The 23,437-nt window shown below is 37.0% G+C and overlaps 2 protein-coding genes and 1 long non-coding RNA gene across 7 annotated transcripts in view; 2 read left to right on the top strand and 1 right to left on the bottom strand.

Moving 5' to 3' along the window:
* Positions 1 to 23,437, bottom strand: part of LOC125845341 (putative late blight resistance protein homolog R1A-10) — a 700,072-nt gene that overhangs the window by 294,143 nt on the left and 382,492 nt on the right. The gene's annotated exons all lie outside the window — the stretch shown is intronic.
* LOC125845392 (uncharacterized) overlaps positions 1 to 23,437 on the top strand; it is a 332,594-nt gene that overhangs the window by 71,922 nt on the left and 237,235 nt on the right. The gene's annotated exons all lie outside the window — the stretch shown is intronic.
* On the top strand, positions 1,429 to 2,407 carry LOC125845368 (ribonuclease S-7-like). The gene is made up of 2 exons (XM_049524868.1): positions 1,429 to 1,688; positions 1,801 to 2,407. The coding sequence occupies exons 1-2, from the start codon at positions 1,461 to 1,463 to the stop codon at positions 2,227 to 2,229; spliced, it is 657 nt and encodes a 218-aa protein (XP_049380825.1). The 5' UTR covers positions 1,429 to 1,460; the 3' UTR covers positions 2,230 to 2,407.

Genomic DNA, 23,437 nt, shown 5'->3' with positions numbered 1-23,437 from the left:
TTTTAATATAATGGACAAATATTATTGAACAGAGAGAGTATTAATTTAGATTATTATCATTATAAAATAACTAAAGTCAGGTTATTTAAGGAATTATTAAAGGTAACTCTTTATTTCACATCACTATTATGTAAGAAAAATAAAAAGTCAATGACCTGCTATATAAAAATATAGTACTCCCTCTATTCAATAATAGTTGTCCACTATTGACTTGACACACACCTTAAAAAATAATAAATAATAGGTGTTTCTATTTTATCCTTTTACTTTATTAAATTTAAGACTTAAATAAATGTATTTGAATGACTATAATACATGTAAATTCAAAATTAATGCATATGATGATTACTCCATCCATCTCACTTTGTATGACACATTTTGTTGTTCATTGACTTCTACAAAGAATGTTATCTTTCTATTAATATACTCCCTCCCGATAATAGTTGTTCATTATTATAAAAATATTTATCCAATAATACTTGTCTAGTTTAGAAAAGCAAGAGATAATTTAATTTTTGTGTCTATTTTAGCTTTGCTATTAAATACTTAATCCGTTGACTTTTAATTGTCATAATTTTCTTTTTTAAAATCAAACGATAAAAACTTTGACTAACATTTTACAATGTCTTTTTTCATAATATTGATATGCAAAAAAATGCAATTTATAATACTTTTCATATAGTTATCTAAGATGTAATTATTTTTTTCAAAATATTGAAGTAATGTTATCTAATTAACTTTGAAATTAGTCAAATTGACCTTCGAAAAGCGCAATATGACAATTAAAAGTGGACGGAGGGAGTGCTAGTTATTATCTAACACATTTTCAAAGTATTAAATTTAATAAAGTAAAAAATTATAATAGTAATATTACCCCTATTATTAATTGTTTCTTAAGAAGTGTGCTAAACCAATAGTTGATGACTATTGTTGGACAGATGGAATAACTATTTAATTTCAAACGTGGTATTTTAGTCTAAATAAATTGTTTTATAGCTAACAACAATTTATTGCTTATTTTAAATAAAAATAACAAAAAAAAAATCTTTTTTTCTCTTAAATTTATGTCAAATTAAATATGTTCACATAAATTTATAAGAATGGAATAATTTTGAAGACCCAACACGCAGTTCAATTCTAATTCACCTAAATTAATTATAAATTCAATAATATGAAAGCATAAGTTGGTTAGAGTTTGAAGGTTCTTAATTTAAAAAAAAAATATTGAGTAGCAACCTTTTAAAACAGATTGACCAAACGATAGATACAAATGTATCCGACTCTACTCTATTTTTAATGTTACTTATTAAATCAAATCTATACTGCTATGTGTCACTAGTCAAAATAACAACTTTAGGAAAATGGAGAGAAAATAATCTGGGAGGAGCCTGATTTGATACACATCCTCTATATATAGTGTTGGAGTAAATGAAATCAAAACGAGTTGTTTGAACTGCAGAATGTTTAGACCACTCGCGTCTGTTTTCATCATTCTACTTTTTACTCTTTCCCCGGGTTATGGGAAATTCGAATACTTGCAACTTGTTTTAACGTGGCCGGCAACTTTTTGCCACACAAGACACTGCTTCAAAATTCCGAATAACTTTACAATTCACGGGCTTTGGCCGGATAACAAGAGCGCGCGGCTGAATTTCTGCAGTACTTATCCTCTGTTTAATAAGATCACGGTAAATTACATCATTAACTTATCCCGCTCTAGTAAATTGCTCTATTACGTTTCTTTTTTCCCTTTTGATTCTCTTCAGTTATTTTGAAACAAGTCTTTCGTGATACTTACAGGATGATGTTAAAAAAGACGCTCTGGAATACAACTGGCCTAACTTGACAACAACCGAATTTGTATCAAAAAAATATCAAATTTTTTGGGGGAAAGAATACAATAAGCATGGAACGTGTTGTTTAGATCTCTTTAATCAAGATCAATATTTTGATTTAGCCATTGAGTTAAAAGACATGTTTGATCTTTTGAAAATTCTGGGAATGAATGGTATTACTCCTGGAACAAGCCATCTTACGTCTCCCAAAATCCAAACTGCTATCAAGTCCGTTACTAAAGGGATTCCAAACCTCATCTGCTCGGATTCTTTTCAAGGAACAACGGAACTATGGCAGATAGCCATATGTTTCGACCGAAAAATCGCTGTGATGGATTGTCCTCGACCAAAGATATGCACTCCAAAAGGACCTAAGGGAATCACGTTTCCCTGATGAATAACTTCCAATTGTTTTCAGCTTTTCCTGTTTATGGAAAGTATAATATAAAGAGAACTATTATGATAATCAAGAACTTTAATCATAGATAATTTCAAGGACGATTACATTGAAGAAGCGCCGGGGAGTAAATCTCTTATGAATTAATGAAACACATTAGTGAATTGGCATACTCTAATGCGTCAACTATTACAACATTTAGTTCTGGTTGGTTATTGTCCGTACGATTGAGGTAGGGATTTTGGTTAACCCAACAAGAATTTAATTGGAGGCTTTATCCTTGATGATGTAATGTTTACTTTTTTTCTTGAATACATTGAACTTAATTGCCTAGGGAGCATAACTATTTTATGGAGGCGAGACATAATTTGTGGAATATTAAAAGGAAAACTACCTATTAGACATATTTCACTATAATATATACATATATTACTTCTAGTTTAAAATAATTACACAAAATACCACGATTAATATTTATACAATATATTTTAAAAGGTTTAATCACATACACAAATTCATTAAATATGATATTGATTAATTATCTTAAAATTTAAACTTCTTAATTAATGGTTCATTAGCAATTCAAATTATTTCTCTCACATCAGCCTTCCCCTCTGCCCTAATTTTTTCCTTTGCTCCAAATCAACCCACTCTTTCTCCTAATCCTTCTCCTCCCATGTCAATGGTCGTGTCTTCTCTAACACTATCAACAAGTGGAAGTCTGATATCTAATTAATTATACATTGAGGAATCAACAGTGGCATTGTCGAATCAGTTCAATATATAATTAATTATACAATCAAGAATCAACAGTGGCATTGTCGAATCAGTTCAGTATCTAATTAATACATTGTCGAAGCAGTCCAATACTTAATATTTTCTTACTAATGGCAGCAATGACCACTTTTTCTATTGCTGAAGAGGAGTTGGACAAAGGGGGAAGGAGGAGAGATGGTGGTGAAAATATGTATAACATTGGTTGTACCTGTATACACATGTATCGAATTAAAAGTTTATGTATCTGATAAAGTGTACATGTATCTGATTTACCATTATATGTACCTATAAGTAAAAAAAATTGATGCTCAAAAAATTTAGAAGAATTTTCTTTTTTTGTTTTGAAATTTTTGGAAGAAGAAATTCATGGAAGATTTGGAGAAGAAATTAATAGGAAAACATGTGATTTGCTCCTAAATTGATTTGTTTCATTTACCTTCCATATTTAAATACAGATAATCAGATGTATTTGAGATACATGTATCTCAGATACATGTATATGAACGTGGTAGGTGTATATGAGACCAAAATATGATAGAAATTGTAATATCGAAAAACTCAAGAGAAGAGAGGTAATTATCCCCAAACATAATGAAATTTATGTTGTTTTCCCATATTAGAATGCGAAAGATTATCTTGTGCCCCACAAATGGTAAACACTAAAGACTAGGACAATATAGGGACAAAAATGTAAACATCCAACACATAAGGGTTATTTTAAGACCAATTAGTATAATTATTGTTAACCCTAATAATCCCTTTGTTTTATAAATACCCATACATTGTACAATTTCATATAGGCATAACACATAAATATGTACTTTAACTTGGCTTTAATTGGCATCTACACCCTCAAACTTTAAGTAGGCACATGCGACACTTATGCGTGCATAAGATTAAACAAGCTTAGTAGAAACACGTAGAACAACACGTAGGTTGTGTGTGTCTACTTGTTCAATTTGATGCAAGTTTATGTTTCTACTTTTGTAGACCCAAAGTTGGAGTGAATTGATGTCAGTTGATGCCAAGTTAATGGATATAATTCTATATTATGCTGTCTTAGTCAGATTTCTCAGGTCATGATGACACCTACTATAACTCATTAGTAAGTAAGCCAACCAATAACCCAGAACAACAAGTAATGGGTGTAACGGTAGGATCAACACAAGAATAAACAAGTTCAACAAAAATAAGAGACGAATAAAGCGGAGGCAACATGTGTACATAAAACAGAAGATTCATCCAAGAACCTGGAAGTCATAAGTATAGAGCTACAACAAAAAGAGTACAAGACTAAAAATCAGACAAAAATATAAAGACTTGCCTCAAAATAAAAAACATTGGACAAATAATATTGAAGGAGATAGGTATGATCCAGGACGCCATAAACTCAACCTCACCTCCAAATTCCGCGATAGATGGTTCAAAATCAATATTTATAAATGGTGCTCGAGCCTACATTACGAAAATAGATACATAGAACATTATGAGAAACAAAAGAACATGTACTCAGTAGGCATGATAGGCCTACCAAGCTAGAAAAGTAAAGGCAATATGAAAAGCAAAAAAACAAAAACAAAACAGAGGTCAAGTAAGCGGAGTAGAAAAGGAGTGAAATAAAGGAAGTATCTAGCCGACTTAAAACCTTAAAGAACCTCCATAAACCCAGAAGATACACTTGTGTGAAAATTAAAGTAAAAACCCAAATAAACACCAACAGTACATGTACAGAGAAGAGCTACAACTATTGAGAACAAAATCAATTGAATCCATAGCCAAAGAGTGTGTAACCCAGACCCCGAACCGCGGAGGCCTCCAAAGAGAACCAATAGAACCAATCTGATACACATTAACTCCGTAGAGGATAATGAGCCTAAATTACAGATTGCGACTTAAGATCACTATCCAGAACTTGCATCTGTTTCTAAAATTGGGTAGCGTGACATGACCTCGCATCTATAACCAAATGAGTTGTTTTGAATAACCCCTAATCCAAATCATAATCATAAGACCACCGTTGACCAACTTTCATCCTAAGGAAATCAAAACAACATCCAAGACCGAACTGAATCCAACCCTAAACCATCAAAAAATCCCAAAATCAAACTTTAAATTACTGGGTCACAGGAAAACATAGTTATGGATAGAAGGTCATCAGAGTTGAGTTACCACCTAAATTAGGCTCATATTCTATCAAACTCATGTTTCCTGCATCAATCTATAGGGAGCTAAGCCTTTCGGACCGACGTCCGAGCCATTCTAAGGACTATCGACTCTAAGACGTAAGTCTAAGCAAAAGAACTAGTCTAACCCTAGACTAAGGCAAAATATGCTTTCAACAACAATAGAAAATTAGTGCAATTTATGGCACAAGGTAAGGATGATCACAAAAAGGGAATCAACAAGCTAATCACCCTGAGAGTGTGAAATATAAACAAAAAACATGATTTCTAAGAAACAAAGCATGATCAGATAGATACCCAACCAAAATTCCAATTCAATAACATGTATTTACATTCACAAGCTCAATATAAAAATCTGGAAACCATCACAATTTTAGAGCTTTTCCCTTCTGAACGGTCTGCTGATGTTGTCATGCTATTATAAATATAATCACAACGTCAATATGAACATTTTGATACAAAATCACACTAATCAAAGTCAAACCAAAATTCAAATAAAAATGGGAATGTCGCCCCCACAATAGAAATCCAAAAATTGATTTAGTCAAAAGGTTTATATAAGATCCCCAAACTTGTATCCCAAAATAGGACACAATTTGGGGTTCAAAACACAGCAAACCAACACATGCAAGAATGTCCACATTTAAGGAGAATCAAGAAGGCTTTTATGTCCCTTTGGGAAAGAATTTACCTCAAACAAGTGATCCCAGAAGCTCCTCGAACCCTCCCCCATGAAGCCTCAAACTCCATAGACGGAACACAATTGGAATCGAGCAATTTGGAACTCGAGAACTTAAGTTATAGGAGTTTGATGTAAGAAATGGGGCGATGATTGCATCTGGTCCTTTTTATTTAAAGACCAGATCAACTTACTCTTCACGATCGTGGATGGGAGGTTTGCGAATAAATAGGTCTGCTAAGATAGGCATTCACAAACACAGAGAGAATCCTGCGATCACGAAATCCAACTACCCAAGCCTCTGCTGATGCGGCGACCTCACTCCAACATGCATGGAAAAAAGGCCAAGCCTTTGCGATTGCGACTAGTTCCTTGCGAACTTGGAGACCAATTCCCTTTGCCTCCGCGAACGTGCCCCATTACCTGCAGATGCAAAGAAGTAAATGGGTCTGCAATAGCTGATGCACATCAACTTGTTTTGGCAAATTTTAAAATCACTGACAAGGTGCTAGAAATTTTTTCGTAACCCAATACATGCAAATGAAATATGCTACCCCACAAAATTTGGAATTCCCAACTCAATGGAGCTATCAAAACATCAAACATGGGTCATCATGGTAAAAAGTGGGTACCACACCTAAGCTCCATTTTAAATCAAATTCCAAAAGGCAGCGTGTCACCAAATAGCTCCATGGAGGAGCGCCATCAGTGAACAAGAGTGTAACACCTTAGAATTTGGTGTGTCGGGTTCGAAAGGTGTAATGAAGGTCAAAGGACAGGTCCAGAAACCTAAATCAGACCATGAACCCTCCACAGTTTTCTAAGCGATCCTTGGAAGGATTCACGACTCGTTTAGAGGAAGTGGGTTGTCTATTTAAGGCCACCATGAATTGTGGCCATCTGTATTACCCCTTCACAGACCGCAAAAGCCTCAACTGTCTGTGAAGGTCACCCATATAAATCTCCCGTCATCTTTTTAAGTCAGGGCTATATTACTCTTTCCCTATGTGTTTAATACCTAACCTATGTAATTTCAACCCCTATTCTAAGCCCTTTATAAGTGTTTTAAGTCCTAAAACAACCAATTCCAAAATAATTATCCTGAATTCCAAATCCTCCAAGTTCTTCCTTAATATTCTCTCTTTAAAACTAAGAAGAAGAAGCTCGCGTTTCACTTCAGGGTCACCAATTCACCATAGCTCTTGGGCGTTGATTACTCAAGTATGTTAGTATTCACCTATGGAGTCCTTTCCTCCATAGGGTACCCAAGATCTTCCAATTTTACAAGTTATATTCTCAATTCAATGTTTGAATTTTATTCAATCTTCATGGGTTATCTTCAATTATGATTTTGTTGATTAATTTCTATTGTAACGACCCGAGAGCATCCCCTAGTCGTTACTGGCGTATTCGATCTCAAAGAGGTCTTATACAAGCCTTAGCATTCATCATAACATGTATCATAGAATAAAATCATAGAAAATTTAAAACTTTTACTTTGGAAGTTCAACTTCACTTCATATATGAAAAATAGAATCTAACTTCGTCACAATGCACCATCTAGACATAGAAGTATCGAAAATGAGACTTAGCCTTTGCATCAATAAGAAGTCTTGCAAATAGTAAGTACAACTATGTCTTTCAACATAAGCAAAGAACTAAACATAGAAGCTAGATCATAGGGTCTTGTCCTCGGACTTGAGGACTCATCAACTTGGGGAAGCAACTCCAAGTGCCTTGAGAAGTAAGCTTGAATCATCAATTGCCCGAACATTAATGTTTGGGAAAAGGGAGAAAATATGGGTTAGTACAAAACACGTACTAAGTATGACTACTATGCATAAAAACCATTGAAACATGCATAAAAGGACATTTTATTCAAAACATGCTTTTTGCCAAGTAAATCCAATATGCACACAATTAAGTATCATAGTCCAAACCAACATAATATCATCCCAACATGTAGACAGCCCAAGCAATACTAGTGCATGCAAAGAATAGAACCCCATAACCCTATTCAAAGCCGAGTATCACATTAAGCAACCTACTTCATGCATACATTCATAAGATCATATTTCATCATAACTTACCACATTCATAATGATTATACATAACATAGCTTCAACATACATAAGTCATAATAATCATAATCATGAGAAAATACTACTAACAACCATCTCTTAGGATCCCACAAGTGCAATGTGCAAGAAAAGTCCCATACCCTCCCTTACACTATGTAGAAACCCTTAAGAAAGCCCTAGTAAGAGTTCACACCTTTCATACCTTCATTTACTTTTACATTAGGGAAATATTGCAATAACCGACATAAACCATGAGAGCTACATGGAATCCGGTGTTCTACTCCCACACCGAAAAGAAAGGGTTAACACTTGCCTAAGGTGTAACCATTCGTACATAGCTATCTAGGTGGATCCACTAAGCTAGAGTCTTATGTGGGCACATAGTTAAGGGTCAAGGAGATTGCTTTTAGAAACCCTAACTTACTAAACGTAGGGATTTCCATCTCATGAGACAACACATACCATAGGTAATCCGGACTTGCTAAACGTGAGGAAACCTATGTGGAGAGCCGGACTTACTAAACGTGAGACCCCCATCTCATTTACATGCCCTTTCGGTGCTAAGCATCTGATTCCCTTTTGTAATCATCTTTAGTCATCACATAAGTTCACATTAGCCTTTAATAGACCCTTAAGTAGACATCTTACCATAAAAGCACATATGTGTTCATTAGTGAGTAACAATCCTTTCACTTTAGAGACACTTAGCAAGTGAGTAAACCTTTCACTTTAGAGACACTTAGCAAGTGAGTAAACCTTTCACTTTACATTACACTACAATTTTGAGAACTACCTTTCAATCATATAACAATCATACCATAGTATACATACATACTTCATAGCTAATCAAGTGTAGATGGTTAAGGATAAGGAAACTAGGTCATCAACACCACAATAACACATTAGGTATAACATCATTACAATCTAAGTAATTCACCTTTCATACTTGAGTTCAAAGAAGAATCAATCTTCATACCTTCTTGCCTTTCGTGGGATATCCTTACTTCAATTACCAAGCAATTCATAGCCAATACATAATACAAGGTAATTCATGAAGTAATAACATAATCAACATCAATATAAGCAATTGACACATTCCCTTCATAGCCTTCAAGGCTTCATTCAAAGACTCAACCCTAATTTCATAGAAATTATACATAACCTAGGGTAGAATCATCATACAAACATGAATTACATAACATCACATTCAATTCATATCCTTCAATCAACATCCAGCACAAACTAGGGTTAGAATTAGGAAAAGAAGGAGAAACATGGGTCTCATGGGGAATTCTTCAAGAAACCAGCAATACAACATAAATTCATCCATAATTGTTCATATAACATCAATCAAAGTCATTTTATAACATCAATTTTACCTTAGAAAGAAGACCCACGTTTTTGGATTGAAACCTAGAAATTGGAGATTTTGAAATTCATCTTGAAGGGGCCTCTTGGGGAAAGGAATCCCAAGAGTGATAAGCAACCATACCTTATTGACGAATTAACCACAAAAATTCGAGTTGAAACCTTGGAGAGTTGGTCTTCTTCTTGAAGTTCCAATCTTCTTCAATGGAGTTCTTGAGAAGAGAGAGAGAGTAGAGAGAAGGAGGAACTTTAGGTTTAGATCTTTGGGGTTTTGTGTTTGAGTGATAAAAGTGAGGTAAATTGACTTAAAAATCATTATATGCACGTCCCCTAAAGTACCCTAAATACCCCTCACTTAAATAGACTCTTTAATGAAGTGAAATAGATTTATGAATTTTTACATTTTCGTCGCGGAACAAGTCCGCGAGCGTATAGCTGTTCCCTAAAGATATTTGGAAATATATTTTGAGACAGTAGAGTCCGCGACATGACCGCGTTGCGAACTGAATTTTTTCTCTTTGGGGGAGCAAGTGCACGACGCACCCCTATTCCCTCCAAGTGCAATTTGCAAGCTGCCTTGGCAGCTTGCTTGGCTAAGCTTGGGGTCCTCCTCGGGGTCCCTTAGGGTGGCCCCGGGGAGTTGTATTCGAACGTTTTGACCCTAGGAACATATATTTACCTATTTTAAACCTTTTCACCAGATTATACCATCATGCTACACTCCCAAACCTGCCCAAAACCTAAGGACACACTAGAACACATTCTTCTCTAGTTTCTGGACGTCGTGGTCGTTTCTTGACGTTTAGACTTTTACTCTTCCAAACCAAGTCAATTACATTAGTTTAGGTTTATAAACATCATTTTAACTATTTTTAAGTCATTATTCATAAGGTGAGGCTCTAACTTAATTCATAGAATTTCCGGGGTGTTACAATATCCCACCCCTTAGAAACATTTATCCCTGAATGTCACTTGGACTTCTCTCTAGGGAGACAATGACTCAAACTAGCAGCACAACAACTAGTCAAATCAACAACATCATATCATCATATCATATAGGAATTTACAACATCACTATGCTCAAAACTCTTCACTTCACATAAGTATAGGTTGAACTACCTTCTCCATATTCAATGAGCATAAACATATATATTAAGAAATCAACAAGATATTTCTTTAACAAGACAACATCAAGCATGCTTATTACAACTCTCATGAAGACAACATCACACAACATCTATGGGTGCAATATCAACCATGAGCAACAAAATTCATGTAAACTCAAAATACAACTTAAGCATGAATTTTCACAAAAATATGCACGTACAAGGAAATCATGTCATAATTATCAACACACATGATTTTCAATTTATACCTAATTAAGAGAGACTACTAACCTCAACTATGGCTAGGAGTAGGAGGAAAAAGATGAGGGTAGCGGGACTTCATGTCGGCCTCGGCCTCCCATGTTGCACCCTCAACTAGGTGGTTTCTCCAAAGGACTTTTACGGAGGCAACCTCTTTATTCCTCAACTTCTTAACTAGCTGATCTAGGATTTCGATCGGAACCTCCTCATAAGAAAGGTTCTCATTCACCCCTAAACCTTCTAGAGGGAGAATGGACACCGGGTCACCTATACACTTCTTTAACATAGAAATATGGAACACCGAGTGAACCGGGGCCAATTCGATGGGCAATTTCAACTCATAAGGGACCTTTCCGACACGCTTCAAGATCTCATAAGGCCCAACATACCGGGGGCTAAGTACCAAACCTCATCACCCCTTTCATGGGTGAGATCTTGAAGTATACCCAATCACCTACTTCAAATTCAAGATCTCTCTTTCTATTATCGGCATAAGACTTTTTACGACAATGAGCTATTTTCAACCTATCCCTTATAAGTCAAACTTTTTCCGTAGCCTCATAGACTACCTCGGGACCAAGAAGAGCAAATTCACCTACTTCAAACCACCCAATCGGAGATCAACACTTTCTACAATAAAGTGCTTCAAAGGGTGCCATAGCAATACTCGAGTGGTAGCTATTGTTTTAGGAAAATTCTATCAAAGATAGGTGGTCATCCCAATTATCTTTGAAGTCAATGGCACACGCTCTCAACATGTCCTCTAGGGTTTGGATGGTGCGTTCCACTTGACCATCCGTTTGAGGGTGAAATGCGGTACTAAGTTTCACTTGAGTACCAAGCCCACTTTGGAAAGACCTCCAAAAATAGGAAGTAAATTGGGCACCTCTATCTGAAATAATCGACAACGGGGCCCTATGCAATTTCACAATCTCCTTAATGTACAACTTAGCATAATTTTCTGTCGAATAAGAAACGTTGACGGGAAAGAAATGGGCTGATTTAGTCAATCTATCCACAATGACCCAAATGGAATCATATTGCCTACAGGTTCTAGGCAAACCTACCACGAAGTCCATATTGATCTCTTCCCACTTCCAAGTGGGGATACCAATATCTTGAGTTAGACCTCCCGGTCCTTGGTGCTCGGCTTTGACTTGTTGGCAATTTGAGCACCTAGCCACAAAATCTCCTATGTCTCTTTTCATTCTGTTCCACCAATAAATCTCACGTAAGTCGCGATACATTTTTGTGGCTCCCGGATAGATGGAGTATCGGGACCCATGGGCCTTCTCTAAGATTGTCTCTCTTAGGCCATCCACATCCGGTACACATAATCTTCCTTGGTGCCTAAGCACCCCATCTTCTCCTTGAGAGAAAGTTTCTTTTGCTTTGTTGAGAACCGACTCTTTTAGTTCCATCAAAATAAGGTCAAGATGTTGCTTAGACTTCACGTCAATAGCAATTGATGACTCGAAATTATGACGGACCATGACACCTCTTTTTGGGGAATCTTCAAGTCAAACACCCAACCGGGAAAGCCTGTGTACATCACGGGATAACTCCCTTTTCTCTTCTTCCACATGTGACACACTACTCATAGATATACGACTCAAAGCTTCCGCAACCACATTTGCTTTTCTGGGGTGGTAAAGGACACTCATATCATAATCTTTTAAGAGTTCCAACCACCTCCTTTGTCAGAGATTCAATTCTTTTTGGCTAAAAACATACTGAAGACTCTTGTGGTCGGTAAACACATCCACATGTTCCCCATAAAGATAGTGTCTCCAAATCTTTAAAGAAAAAACTATGCCCGCTAGCTCAAGGTCATGAGTTGGATAATTCTTCTCATGCACCTTGAGTTGTCTCGAGGCATAAGCTATAACCTTACCATGCTGCATGAGGACACAACCCAAACCCACTCGGGAAGCGTCACAATATACTACAAATCCTTTGGTGCCCTCCGGTAAGGTCAAAACCGGAGCGGAGGTGAGCTTATCTTTTAACAATTGGAAGCTCTTTTCACAAGATTCCGACCATTCGAACTTGGACTTCTTTTGAGTTAAGGCCGTTAATGGAGATGCAATAGATGAAAATCCCTCAACAAACCTCCGGTAGTAATCAGCCAAACCCAAAAAGCTTCGGATGTTGGAAGGATTCAAAGGTCTAGGCCAACTTTTGACCGCATTGGTTTTCTTTGGATCAACTTCTATACCCTCACTAGAAACAATGTGACCAAGAAAAGCAATCGATCTTAGCCAAAACTCACACTTGCTAAACTTAGCATAGAGTTGGTGATCTTTGAGGGCTTGCAGTACTATCCTCAAATGATTCATGTGATCATCCTCACTTTAAGAGTATATCAAGATGTCATCAATAAAGACAATAAAAAATGAGTCTAGAACATTTCTAAACACACTATTCATAATGTCCATTAAAGCCACATGGGCATTTGTAAGACCAAAGGACATCACTAAGAACTCAAAATGACCATATCTTGTTCGGAAGGCTGTTTTCGGAACATCAACACCTCTCACCCTAAGTTGGTGATAACCCGACCTCAAATCAACTTTTGAAAAGTAACTCGCTCCTTGAATTTGATCAAATAAGTCATCTATCCTAGGGAGTGGATACTTGTTCTTAATGGTCGCCTTATTTAACTGTCGGTAATCAATACATATACGAAGAGACCCACCTTCTTCTTCACAAATAACACCGATGCACCCCAAAGAGATATACTAGGTTGGATGAAACCCTTATCCAACAAATCTTTGAGTTGAGCTTTTAATTCCTTCAACTCCACCGGGGCCATCCGGTAAGGAGGGATTGAAATGGGTTGTGTATTCGGCAATAAATCTATGCCAAAATCTATTTCCCATTCGGGAGGAATCCCAGGTAAGTCGTCAGGAAAGACTTTCGGAAACTCCTTCACTACGGGGACCGACTCCAAAGGAGGAATCTCGGACTTAAGATCCTTGACCCTCACAATATGATAGAGACAACCTTTAGAAATCAACTTACAAGCTTTTAGACATGAAATGATCTTTCCCCTAGGAATGGAATTTCCTCCCTTCCATTCTAAAATGGGTTCATTAGGAAATTGAAACTTCACAATTCGGGTCCTACAATCTATGGACACAAAACAAGCATGAAGCCAATCCATCCCAAATATAATATCAAAGTCTAACATCTCAAGTTCCACCAAATCAACCAAAGTGACTCTATTGGGAAAAGATATGGGACAAACCCTATAGATTCTTTTAGCAACTATGGAATCACTCACCGGGGTAGAAACCGAAAAGGGTTTATCCAAGACATAGGGAAGCATATCAAACTTTATAGCCACTAAAGGGGTTACAAAAGACGAATTGGCACCGGGATCCAATAATGCATAAAAATTAATTGAAAATACTTGTAGCATACTGGTCACACCATCTGGAGAGCACTCTTGATCACCTAGGGATTGGAGAGCATATAAGCGATTCTTCTTAGGAGCATTGAGATTTGGGACACTTGCTTGTGATTGAGCATTTTCCCTTCCTTGAGCCTTTAGCATAGGGCAGTCCCTCCTCATGTGGTCGCTCTTACCACAACCATAGCAATTACCCGTGCCAACTAGGCACTTGCCTTCATGTTTTTGACCACACTTTGTACAAATAGGCTTCTCAACATAAGGTCCACCACCTCTTTATTCTTGAGGATTGGGGGTAGACACTTTACCTTTGTTGACCCTTGGAGTGTTAGGAGGACCTTGGTTGGAAAACCTCTTTTTGAACTTTCGTTTATCTTGGATTTAAAACCTAACCTTAGAAGAATTTCCATCATCGGTCCTTGACCACTTCAATTCTCTACCAACCTGCTTAAGCTTTTGCTCCTCAATTTGTTCGGCATGAACCGACGAGAAATGTCCATGTTTGGGATTAGCATAGCCGACCTACATTCATTCACCACAAGTTCGGACACCCCCATAACAAATTTGTTCATTGTAGCTCTAGAGTTTGACACCAAAGTAGGAGCATGCTTGGACAATTGAGTGAACTTGAGGCCATACACCTTTACACTCATACCCCCTTGACGAAAGTTGATGAATTCTTGCATTTTCCTCTCCCTTAGTTCCAAGGGGAAAATCCTATCAAGAAAAGCCATCTTGAATGTAGCCCAACTTATCGGACCCTCTCTAATTGGTCTCCCTTCCTTCCATTGTTCATACCACACTTGTGCCACATCTTTGAGTTGATAGGCGGCTAACTCCGCCTTTTCTTGAAAAGACACACCCATAGCCTCTAGAACCTTAAACACTTAATCAATGAACCTTTGTGGATCTTCTTCCACTTTGGAGCCAAAGAAAGTAGGGGGATTCATCCTTGTGAAATCCCTTATCCTAGAAGCGGTAGTGCTAGCATTGGGGTTCACTTGCACCCTAGCATCCCTTGCAACTTGAGTGGCCAAAACTTGAGTCAAATTATGAATAGCCTACCTTATCTCAACATTAGACATAGCCCCTTCTTCAATAGGAACTTGGGGGTTTTGAGGAGCTTGAGGGGGAACCGCCTCATTCTCATTCTCCGCACCGGCCCTCCTTGCGTTGTTCCTTCTAGTATTCATTGCTTATAAGCACAAGAGAAGGATTAGAAGAAAAGGACTAAATAGAGTTAAGCCTCTTAGGCACGACTATGGAATAACAAATGAGTGAAAGTTCCTAAGCATCTCGTGGCCTCTCATTCATAAGTGTGGCGCGCTTCGCACCCATGAACAAGACTCTACTCGACGTGGTATCTTATGACATGAATCCTACATTATTCTCAACCTTATGCTCTGATATCAAGTTTGTAATGACACGAGAGCACCCCCTAGTTGTTACTGGCGTATTCGACCTCGAAGAGGTCTTATACAAGCCCTAAGCATTCATCATAACATATAACATAGAATAAAATCACAGAAAATTTAAAACTTTTACTTTGGAAGTTCAACTTCACTTCATATATGAAAAATAGAATCTAACTTCGTCACAATGCACCATCTAGACATAGAAGTATCGAAAATGGGACTTAGCCCTTGCATCAATAAGAAGTCTTGCAAATAGTAAGTACAACTATGTCTTTCAACATAAGCAAAGAACTAAACATAGAAGCTAGATCATAGGGTCTTGTCCTCGGACTTGAGGACTCACCAACTTGGGGAAGCAATTCCCAGTGTCTTGAGAAGTAAGCTTGAATCCTCAACGGCCCGAACATTAATGTTTGAGAAAAGGGAGAAAATATGGGTTAGTACAACACACGTACTAAGTATGGCTACTATGCATAAAAACCATTGAAACATGCATAAAAGGACATTTTATTCAAAACATGCTTTTCACCAAGTAAATCCAATATGCACACAATTAAGTATCATAGTCCAAACGATCATAATATCATCCCAACATGTAGACAACCCAAGCAATACTAGTGCAATGCAAAGAATAGAACCCCATAACCCTATTCATAGCCGAGTATCACATTAAAAAACCGACTTCATGCATACATTCATAAGATCATATTTCATCATAACTTACCACATTCATAATGATCATACATAACATAGGTTCAACATGCATAAGTCATAATAATCATAATCATGAGAGAACACTACTACAACCATCTCTTAGGATCACACAAGTGCAATGTGCAAGAGAAGTCCCATACCCTCCCTTACAGTATGTAGAAACCCTTAAGAAAGGCCTAGTGAGAGTTCACACCTTTCATACCTTCATTTACTTTTACATTAGGGAAATACTGCAATAACCGACATAAACCATGAGAGCTACATGGAATCCGGTGTTCTACACCCACACTAACAAGAGAGGGTTAACACTTGCCTAAGGTGTAACCATTCGTACATAGCTATCTAGGTGGATCCACTAAGCTAGAGTCCTATGTGGGCATATAGTTAAGGGTCAAAGAGATTGCTTCTAGAAACCCTAACTTACTAAACGTGGGGGTTTCCATCTCATGAAACAACATATACCGTAGGTAATTCGGACTTGCTAAATGTGAGGAAACCCATCTGGGGAGCCGAACTTACTAAACGTGAGACCCCCATCTCATTTACATGCCCTTTTGGTGATAAACATCTAATTCCCTTTTGTAATCATCTTTAGTCATCACATAAGATCACATTAGCCTTTAATAGACGCTTATGAAGACATGTTACCATAATAGCACATATGTGTTCATCAGTGAGTAACAATCCTTTCACTTTAGGGACATTTAGCAAGTGAGTAAACCTTTCACTTTACATTACACTACAATCATGAGAACTACCTTTCAATCATATAACAATCATACCATAATATACATACATACTTCATAGCTAATTCAAGTGTAGAGGGTTACGGTTGAGGAAACTAGGTCATCAACACCACAATAACACATTAGGTATAGCATCATTACAATCTAAGTAATTCACCTTTAATACTTGAGTTCAAAGAAGAACCAACCTTCATACCTTCTTGCCCTTCGTGGGACATCCGTACTTTAATTACCAAGAAATTCATAACCAATACATAATACAAGGTAATTCATGAAGTAATAACATAATCAACATCAATATAAGCAATTGACACATTCTCTTCATAGCCTTCAAGGCTTCATTTAAATACTCAACCCTAATTTCATAGAAATTATACATAACCTAGGGTAGAATCATCATACAAACATGAATTACATAACATCACATCCAATTCATAGCCTTCAATCAATATCCAACACAAACTAGGGTTAGAATTAGGAAAAGAAGGAGAAACATGGGTATCATGGGGAATTCTTTAAGAAACCACCAATACAACATAAATTCATCTATAATTGTTCATATAACTTCAATATAAGTCATTTATAACATCAATTTTACTTTAGAAAGAAGACCCACATTTTTGGATTGTAACCTAGAAAATAGAGATTTTGAAATTCATCTTGAAGGGGCCTCTTGGGGAAAGGAATCTCAAGATTGATAAGCAACCATACCTTATTGACGAATTAACCATGAAAATCCGAGTTGAAACCTTGGAGAGTTGGTCTTCTTCTTGAAATTCCAATCTTCTTCAATGGAGTTCTTGAGAAGAGCGAGAGAGTATAGAGAAGGAGGAACTTTAGGATTAGATCTTTGGGGTTTTGTGTTTGAGTGATAAAAATGAGGTACATTGACTGAAAAATCATTATATACACGTCCCCTAAAATACACTAAATACTTCTCACTTAAATGGACTCTTTAATGAAGTGAAATAGATTTCTGAATTTCTGCATTTTCGTCGCGGAACAAGTCCATGACGCGGAGCTGTTCCCTGAAGATATTTGGAATTAAATTTCGAGACAATAGAGTCCGCGACACGACCGCTTCACGAACTGACTTTGTGCTCCTTGGTATAGCAAGTGCGCGACGCGCCCCTGTTCCCTCCAAGTGCAATTTGCAAGCTGCCTTGCATCTTTCTTGGCTAAGGTTGGGGTCTTCCTCAGGGCCCCTTAGGGTGTCCTAGGGAGTCGTATTCAAACTTTTTGACCCTAGGAACATATATTTACCTATTTTAAACCTTTTCACCAGATTATACCATCATACGACACTCCCAAACCTGCCCATAACCTATGGACACACTAGAACACATTCTTCTCTAGTTTCCGGACGTCGTGGTCGTTTCTTGACGTTTAGACTTTTACTCTTCCAAACAAAGTCAATTACATTATTTTAGGTTTATAAAAATCATTTGAACTATTTTTAAGTCATTATTCATAAGGTGAGGCTCTAACTTAAGTCATAGAATTTCCGGGGTGTTACATCTATCTTCTAATGCATGAATTGAAGTAATTACATGCTTTTGAGTTGAATTCATATGAACCCATGCATAATCCATAGTTTTTTTTACTATGAACATGTGATGATGCTTATGAACTATGATCTATGAATTTATAAAGTTATTCATGCTTTTATGAAGTTGACGTAATTGATTTGAGGATTCTTTGAGATAAAAGTATCTATGCTGTTGTAAAAGGTTTTCTCACATATTAAATGATCATGATTGTTAAATAATTTCTCACATAAGGAGTCATAAAGTTTAAAAGTTTTCTCACATCAGTTGAATCAAGATTTGAGGAGCTATCCTAATTAATTAGGTTGAATTGGTAAACTAATTGTACCTTTTCATGGATGACGAAATGAATATGATGAATGACTATTCTGTTGGGTTTTACTTAGCACCGAGAGGATATTGATATGGAGTCTCTCTCGTTAGTAGATGTCAAGTTTTTAGTAGCAATCTCTTTGTCCCTAACTAAGTGCCCGATAGGGTGTCTTAGCTAGTTGATCTATGTAAGCTAGAAATTTAAGGTTGTTGCCTTGGAAAGAAATGACATCTCTTTTTGGTTTGGTTTAGACACCAAATTCAATGTTTTAGCTCACATGGTCTATATTTGTTAATGGTAAACTTCAACAGTATAAACTAAGGTTACTTTCAAGGTATATTTCAAAGTGGTTTAAATATGTCAATCTTTCATTGACCATGATTTATGAATTGTGTTTACTAACCTTCTATCTTATGATTTAGTTTGCTCATTGCATGTCATGAAAAATCTTTTTAGCATGATTTTATACATTTTATGTATTGCTCTTTGTCACGACCCAATGCTAGCCACTAGATGCGACACGACGTACTTGACCCAGAAGGGGTCTCATACAAGCCTCATAGCATTTCACTGCAATCGATATAGAAATAGTGCGGAATTAAAAACTTATTTAAATCCAAACAATCCAAAAACTTCATTTAAAAATAAAGTGGAAGTCTAAAGTCTCACATGTCCATCTAAAACTATATCTTGAAACCTAAAGTAGGGTCACGACCCTTTCCAATCAAAAGACTAACAATTGTCTATTACATGAAAGAAAAGAAACTTCAAAAGTACTTGTCCTCAGTCTATGAGGACATACCACTTAGCCATGGAGGAAATCTCAATCCAAGCCCTTGAACTAGAGAGGAGCAATCATTAGCCGGAACCTACACTTGTAGTAAAACTAGAAGAAAATATGGGTTAGCACAATTAAGTACGTAGTATGATAGCGATGCAAAAACATGCTTAAAATATACATTTTATTTGAAAGTCATGCTTGTATGCCATTTTGATAAAAGTTCATGAATATAAGCATAAGAGGCATACATATCACAATAGAGTCATAATCAACATTTAAACCATTACCTTCACATTAAACCTTCACCTCAAGTAACCCTCATGCTATACCTTGTGCAATGTATGAATAGCATCTCATACCACCATCCACACTAAATTACCGCCTTAAGGTAACCAAAAGTGAACTTACCATTCAAACTTACACCTTTACAAAATATCCGTACTAAAGAGACATAAACATTTCATAAGTCATGACATGGGAAAATAACTCATAATACAACCCAAGTATAGCATGCATAATCACATTAGACAATTAAGTTGACTTTCTTCATTAGATTCATTAAGAGGACTTTCATACATTAGTTATTAAGACTTAGAGAACTCACTATGTCCCTCTCAAAGCCTACTCGTGTAATGCATGGATAGCATCCCATACTTACACCCATACTTTTAGAACTCATCAAGAAACCATAATGCACATCTCACATCATGGGAATAAGCATTAATCGACATAGACCATGAGAGTTAACCATGGAATCCGGTGTCATATGGGCCAACACCATTAAAAGGTGTTCTACTTGCCTAAGGTAGAACTTGGTACATTTATCTTGGATGGAATCCACTAGCTAAAATCCTATGTGGGCACATAGTTATGGGATATGAAGATGTTCATTGGAACCCTAGCCTAACATTGGGAGAGTTTCCATCTTACCATATCCACTTGGTGCTTAGCCTCCATTCCCATAGAGTAGTTCATTTACATTTCATTATTGTGCTTGAGAGGAATGCCATTGGCCTATGGACCCAAGACACATCATTACACATGAAAGGAATGCCGCAGGCCTATCGATTCATGGTACATCTCATGGATAGCTCACTAACTTGCAAAGAAGGGTGCCTTCAATATTGAGTCTACCGATAGAAGGTTTAACATCACATTAGTTCCTAGACTTATCATGAAGTGCTATCAATGCTAGGTCTACTTGTTCAAGACATAGCCTAGAATGCTTCATTATTCATTTGTGAAAGGAATGCCCTAAGCCTATCGATTCACATTCATCAAGTTAATACACATTCATCAATACAAGAAAGGGTGCCTTAGCCTACCAATTCAAGATACATCAATCCACATTACTTTCATTTATAAATTAATACGATGCACAAGCCTACCAATTCAAGATATACAATTATCATGAAGAACCCTTCACATTCCATCATCAACATTCATAAGTGTCAAATTGAGAAATAGCCTTTCAGTAATAACACATTTACATTCAAGACATGATCACATTAACTTCAATGGATTCACATTCATATTCAAGATATCATGATAACACTTCAATTCCTCATACTATGCCTTCAAGGCCATGAATTTCAAATTATCAACACACCAACAATTTACCATAATTAAGGCATAGATAATGATACAATTCAATAACCAAAAGCAATTTAGACATATTCCATTTATAAGCTTTCATAATCATCAAACCCACTTCATAAGGGCACAATTTAGGAATTGAGAGAATTTATGGGTTCAGACAGTATTTTCATCATAAATCATCACTTAAACACTAATAAAATCATAAATCCTCATAAACAACCATTTGAAAACGTTTGATGAAGGAACCCATGAGATTGAGTAAAACCCTAGCTTTTTGATAATTTGAAATCACCTTTAGATTTGGCTCCTTGAATGAAAAGTTAAACAAGGATGAACACTACCATACCTTGATAATGATTCCCCATGAAATTTGAGGAAGAAACACCTTGAATCAACAAACCCTAGCTTCAATGGCTCCCTTATTCTTACCTGAGTTTAGAGAGAGAATTTTTGGGAGGGAGAAGAGCTTTTGTTTTGATTTGGGTTTTTGGAGAATAAAGGATTAAATGACTTGTTTAAAGACTCTAAACAATATATATTAGTGATAGAAAACAATTAAAATCAACCCCATACTTTAATTAATTAAAATGAAATTACTTAAGAACCCCTAACTTGGGCAGCCCCGCCAAGGACCACGCCCATTTGTACGGATTGTGAAGAGAGACCACGGCTCATGGTGGTACCCGTGGTCCCTTAGGAAGTAGCCTCCTAACTTTCCAAGGCTCCCAAGTGGTGAAGTCAATCCCACGAGCATTCCCACGGTCCATGGTCTTTACCACGAGCCGTGAAGTGGCTCGTGAAGGAAAGCCTTCCTTGGGCAGCCATGTGAGTACACTATCTTGCCAACCACGGGTGGCACCACGATTCTTGGTGGCCACCACGGGTCGTGAAGACCCTTGTACTGATGGTAGGCAGTGGCTAGATGGTGTCTTATGCAACCTTGGCCCCCACAATGCGAAGGCAAGACCACGAGACCTCCCACGATCCGTGGTCAAGACCACGAGTCGTGGTGCAGGTCGTGGTTCTTAGGCAGTGGCTAGGCCTTAATGCCAAGCTTCACACATGCCTAAGGGACCTTCATGAGTCCTTTCACGGACCGTAGTGAAGACCACTGGTCGTGAAAGTGGTCGTGGTCCTTCGGCAGTGTTTTACCAAGCTTGGGGTAGCCTTGGCCTTTGACTGAGGCTTGCCCCTTTTGGCTTGGCTCTTGACCTTGAACCCTCAACCAACCCTTAGAAGGTCCTCTAAACTATGGGGTCTAGTACGTACTTTAATGTTTAACCACTAAACCCCTTAAAGTATGACATTAACCGTCAAGTATAGGATCTAGTTCAACCTATCATTTTCCGAATCGTTACATTATCCCCCCCTTAGGAACATTCGTCCTCGAATGACACTTTAAACACTTTAAGGGATAACGAATCAAGACTAGCAGCCCATTATGAATGACACATCAATATAAATGCATAATCATAGTAGGAAACATCAACTCCACATCAATAAGTTCAATGCAATACAAGAAAGTAGGAACTACATCTACAAACTCATTATGCACAAAAACATCACATTTCTTATTTCGTTAGATGAACTTCCTTCTCCAACTCACATCATGCTCATTACAATATCATAAGGAAATTATGCAACTCTTTCAAAAAAACACATTTAGGCATGCTCAACAAGTCAACTCATGAAGCATTTAGGAAACTCATTATAGATGCACATTAACATGAGGAACACAATCATGAAAACTCATTTTCTCATTTAAACATAAATTTCATCAAAACATGCATAACATAAGGATATCATGGAAACACATTTTCATACATGACTCCATAACATGACACAAGCTACTAGGAACTTTAGGTCTCAAGCTTGAATAAGAATAGAAGACAGTGACAAGGATATCAAAACTCACCACAACCCACTTAGGGCAAAACCCCACTAAGGCTAACATGAAAAACAACATAGGAACTTCAACAAGACATTCACAACCAAAAAGGAACTATCACATACCGATGCCTTCATCCGGATTAGTTTTTTTTGTCCTTGTTAGCTTGAAGAGCATAGAAACGGTTCCTCTTTGGAACATAAAGATCCGGGCCATTAAGAGAAGCTTGCTTAGCCTCCATTCCTTTGGCCGTAAGAGTAGGATAATTCTCACTTGATGATCACTTTTTCCACACCCATAACACCCACTAGTACAGACTAAGCACTTCCCAT

Source organism: Solanum stenotomum, chromosome 11 (genome assembly GCF_019186545.1).
Source record: "Solanum stenotomum isolate F172 chromosome 11, ASM1918654v1, whole genome shotgun sequence".
In the NCBI taxonomy this organism is placed as follows: domain Eukaryota; kingdom Viridiplantae; phylum Streptophyta; class Magnoliopsida; order Solanales; family Solanaceae; genus Solanum; species Solanum stenotomum.
This window is presented reverse-complemented; position numbering and strand designations above follow the sequence as displayed.

Excerpts from the sequence above, each read along its gene's own strand:
- LOC125845368 (XM_049524868.1), top strand. The coding sequence starts at position 1,461 with ATGTTTAGACCACTCGCGTCTGTTTTCATCATTCTACTTTTTACTCTT. Across the intron at positions 1,689-1,800 it reads CTCTGTTTAATAAGATCACG|GATGATGTTAAAAAAGACGC; the intron begins GTAAATTACATC and ends TGATACTTACAG.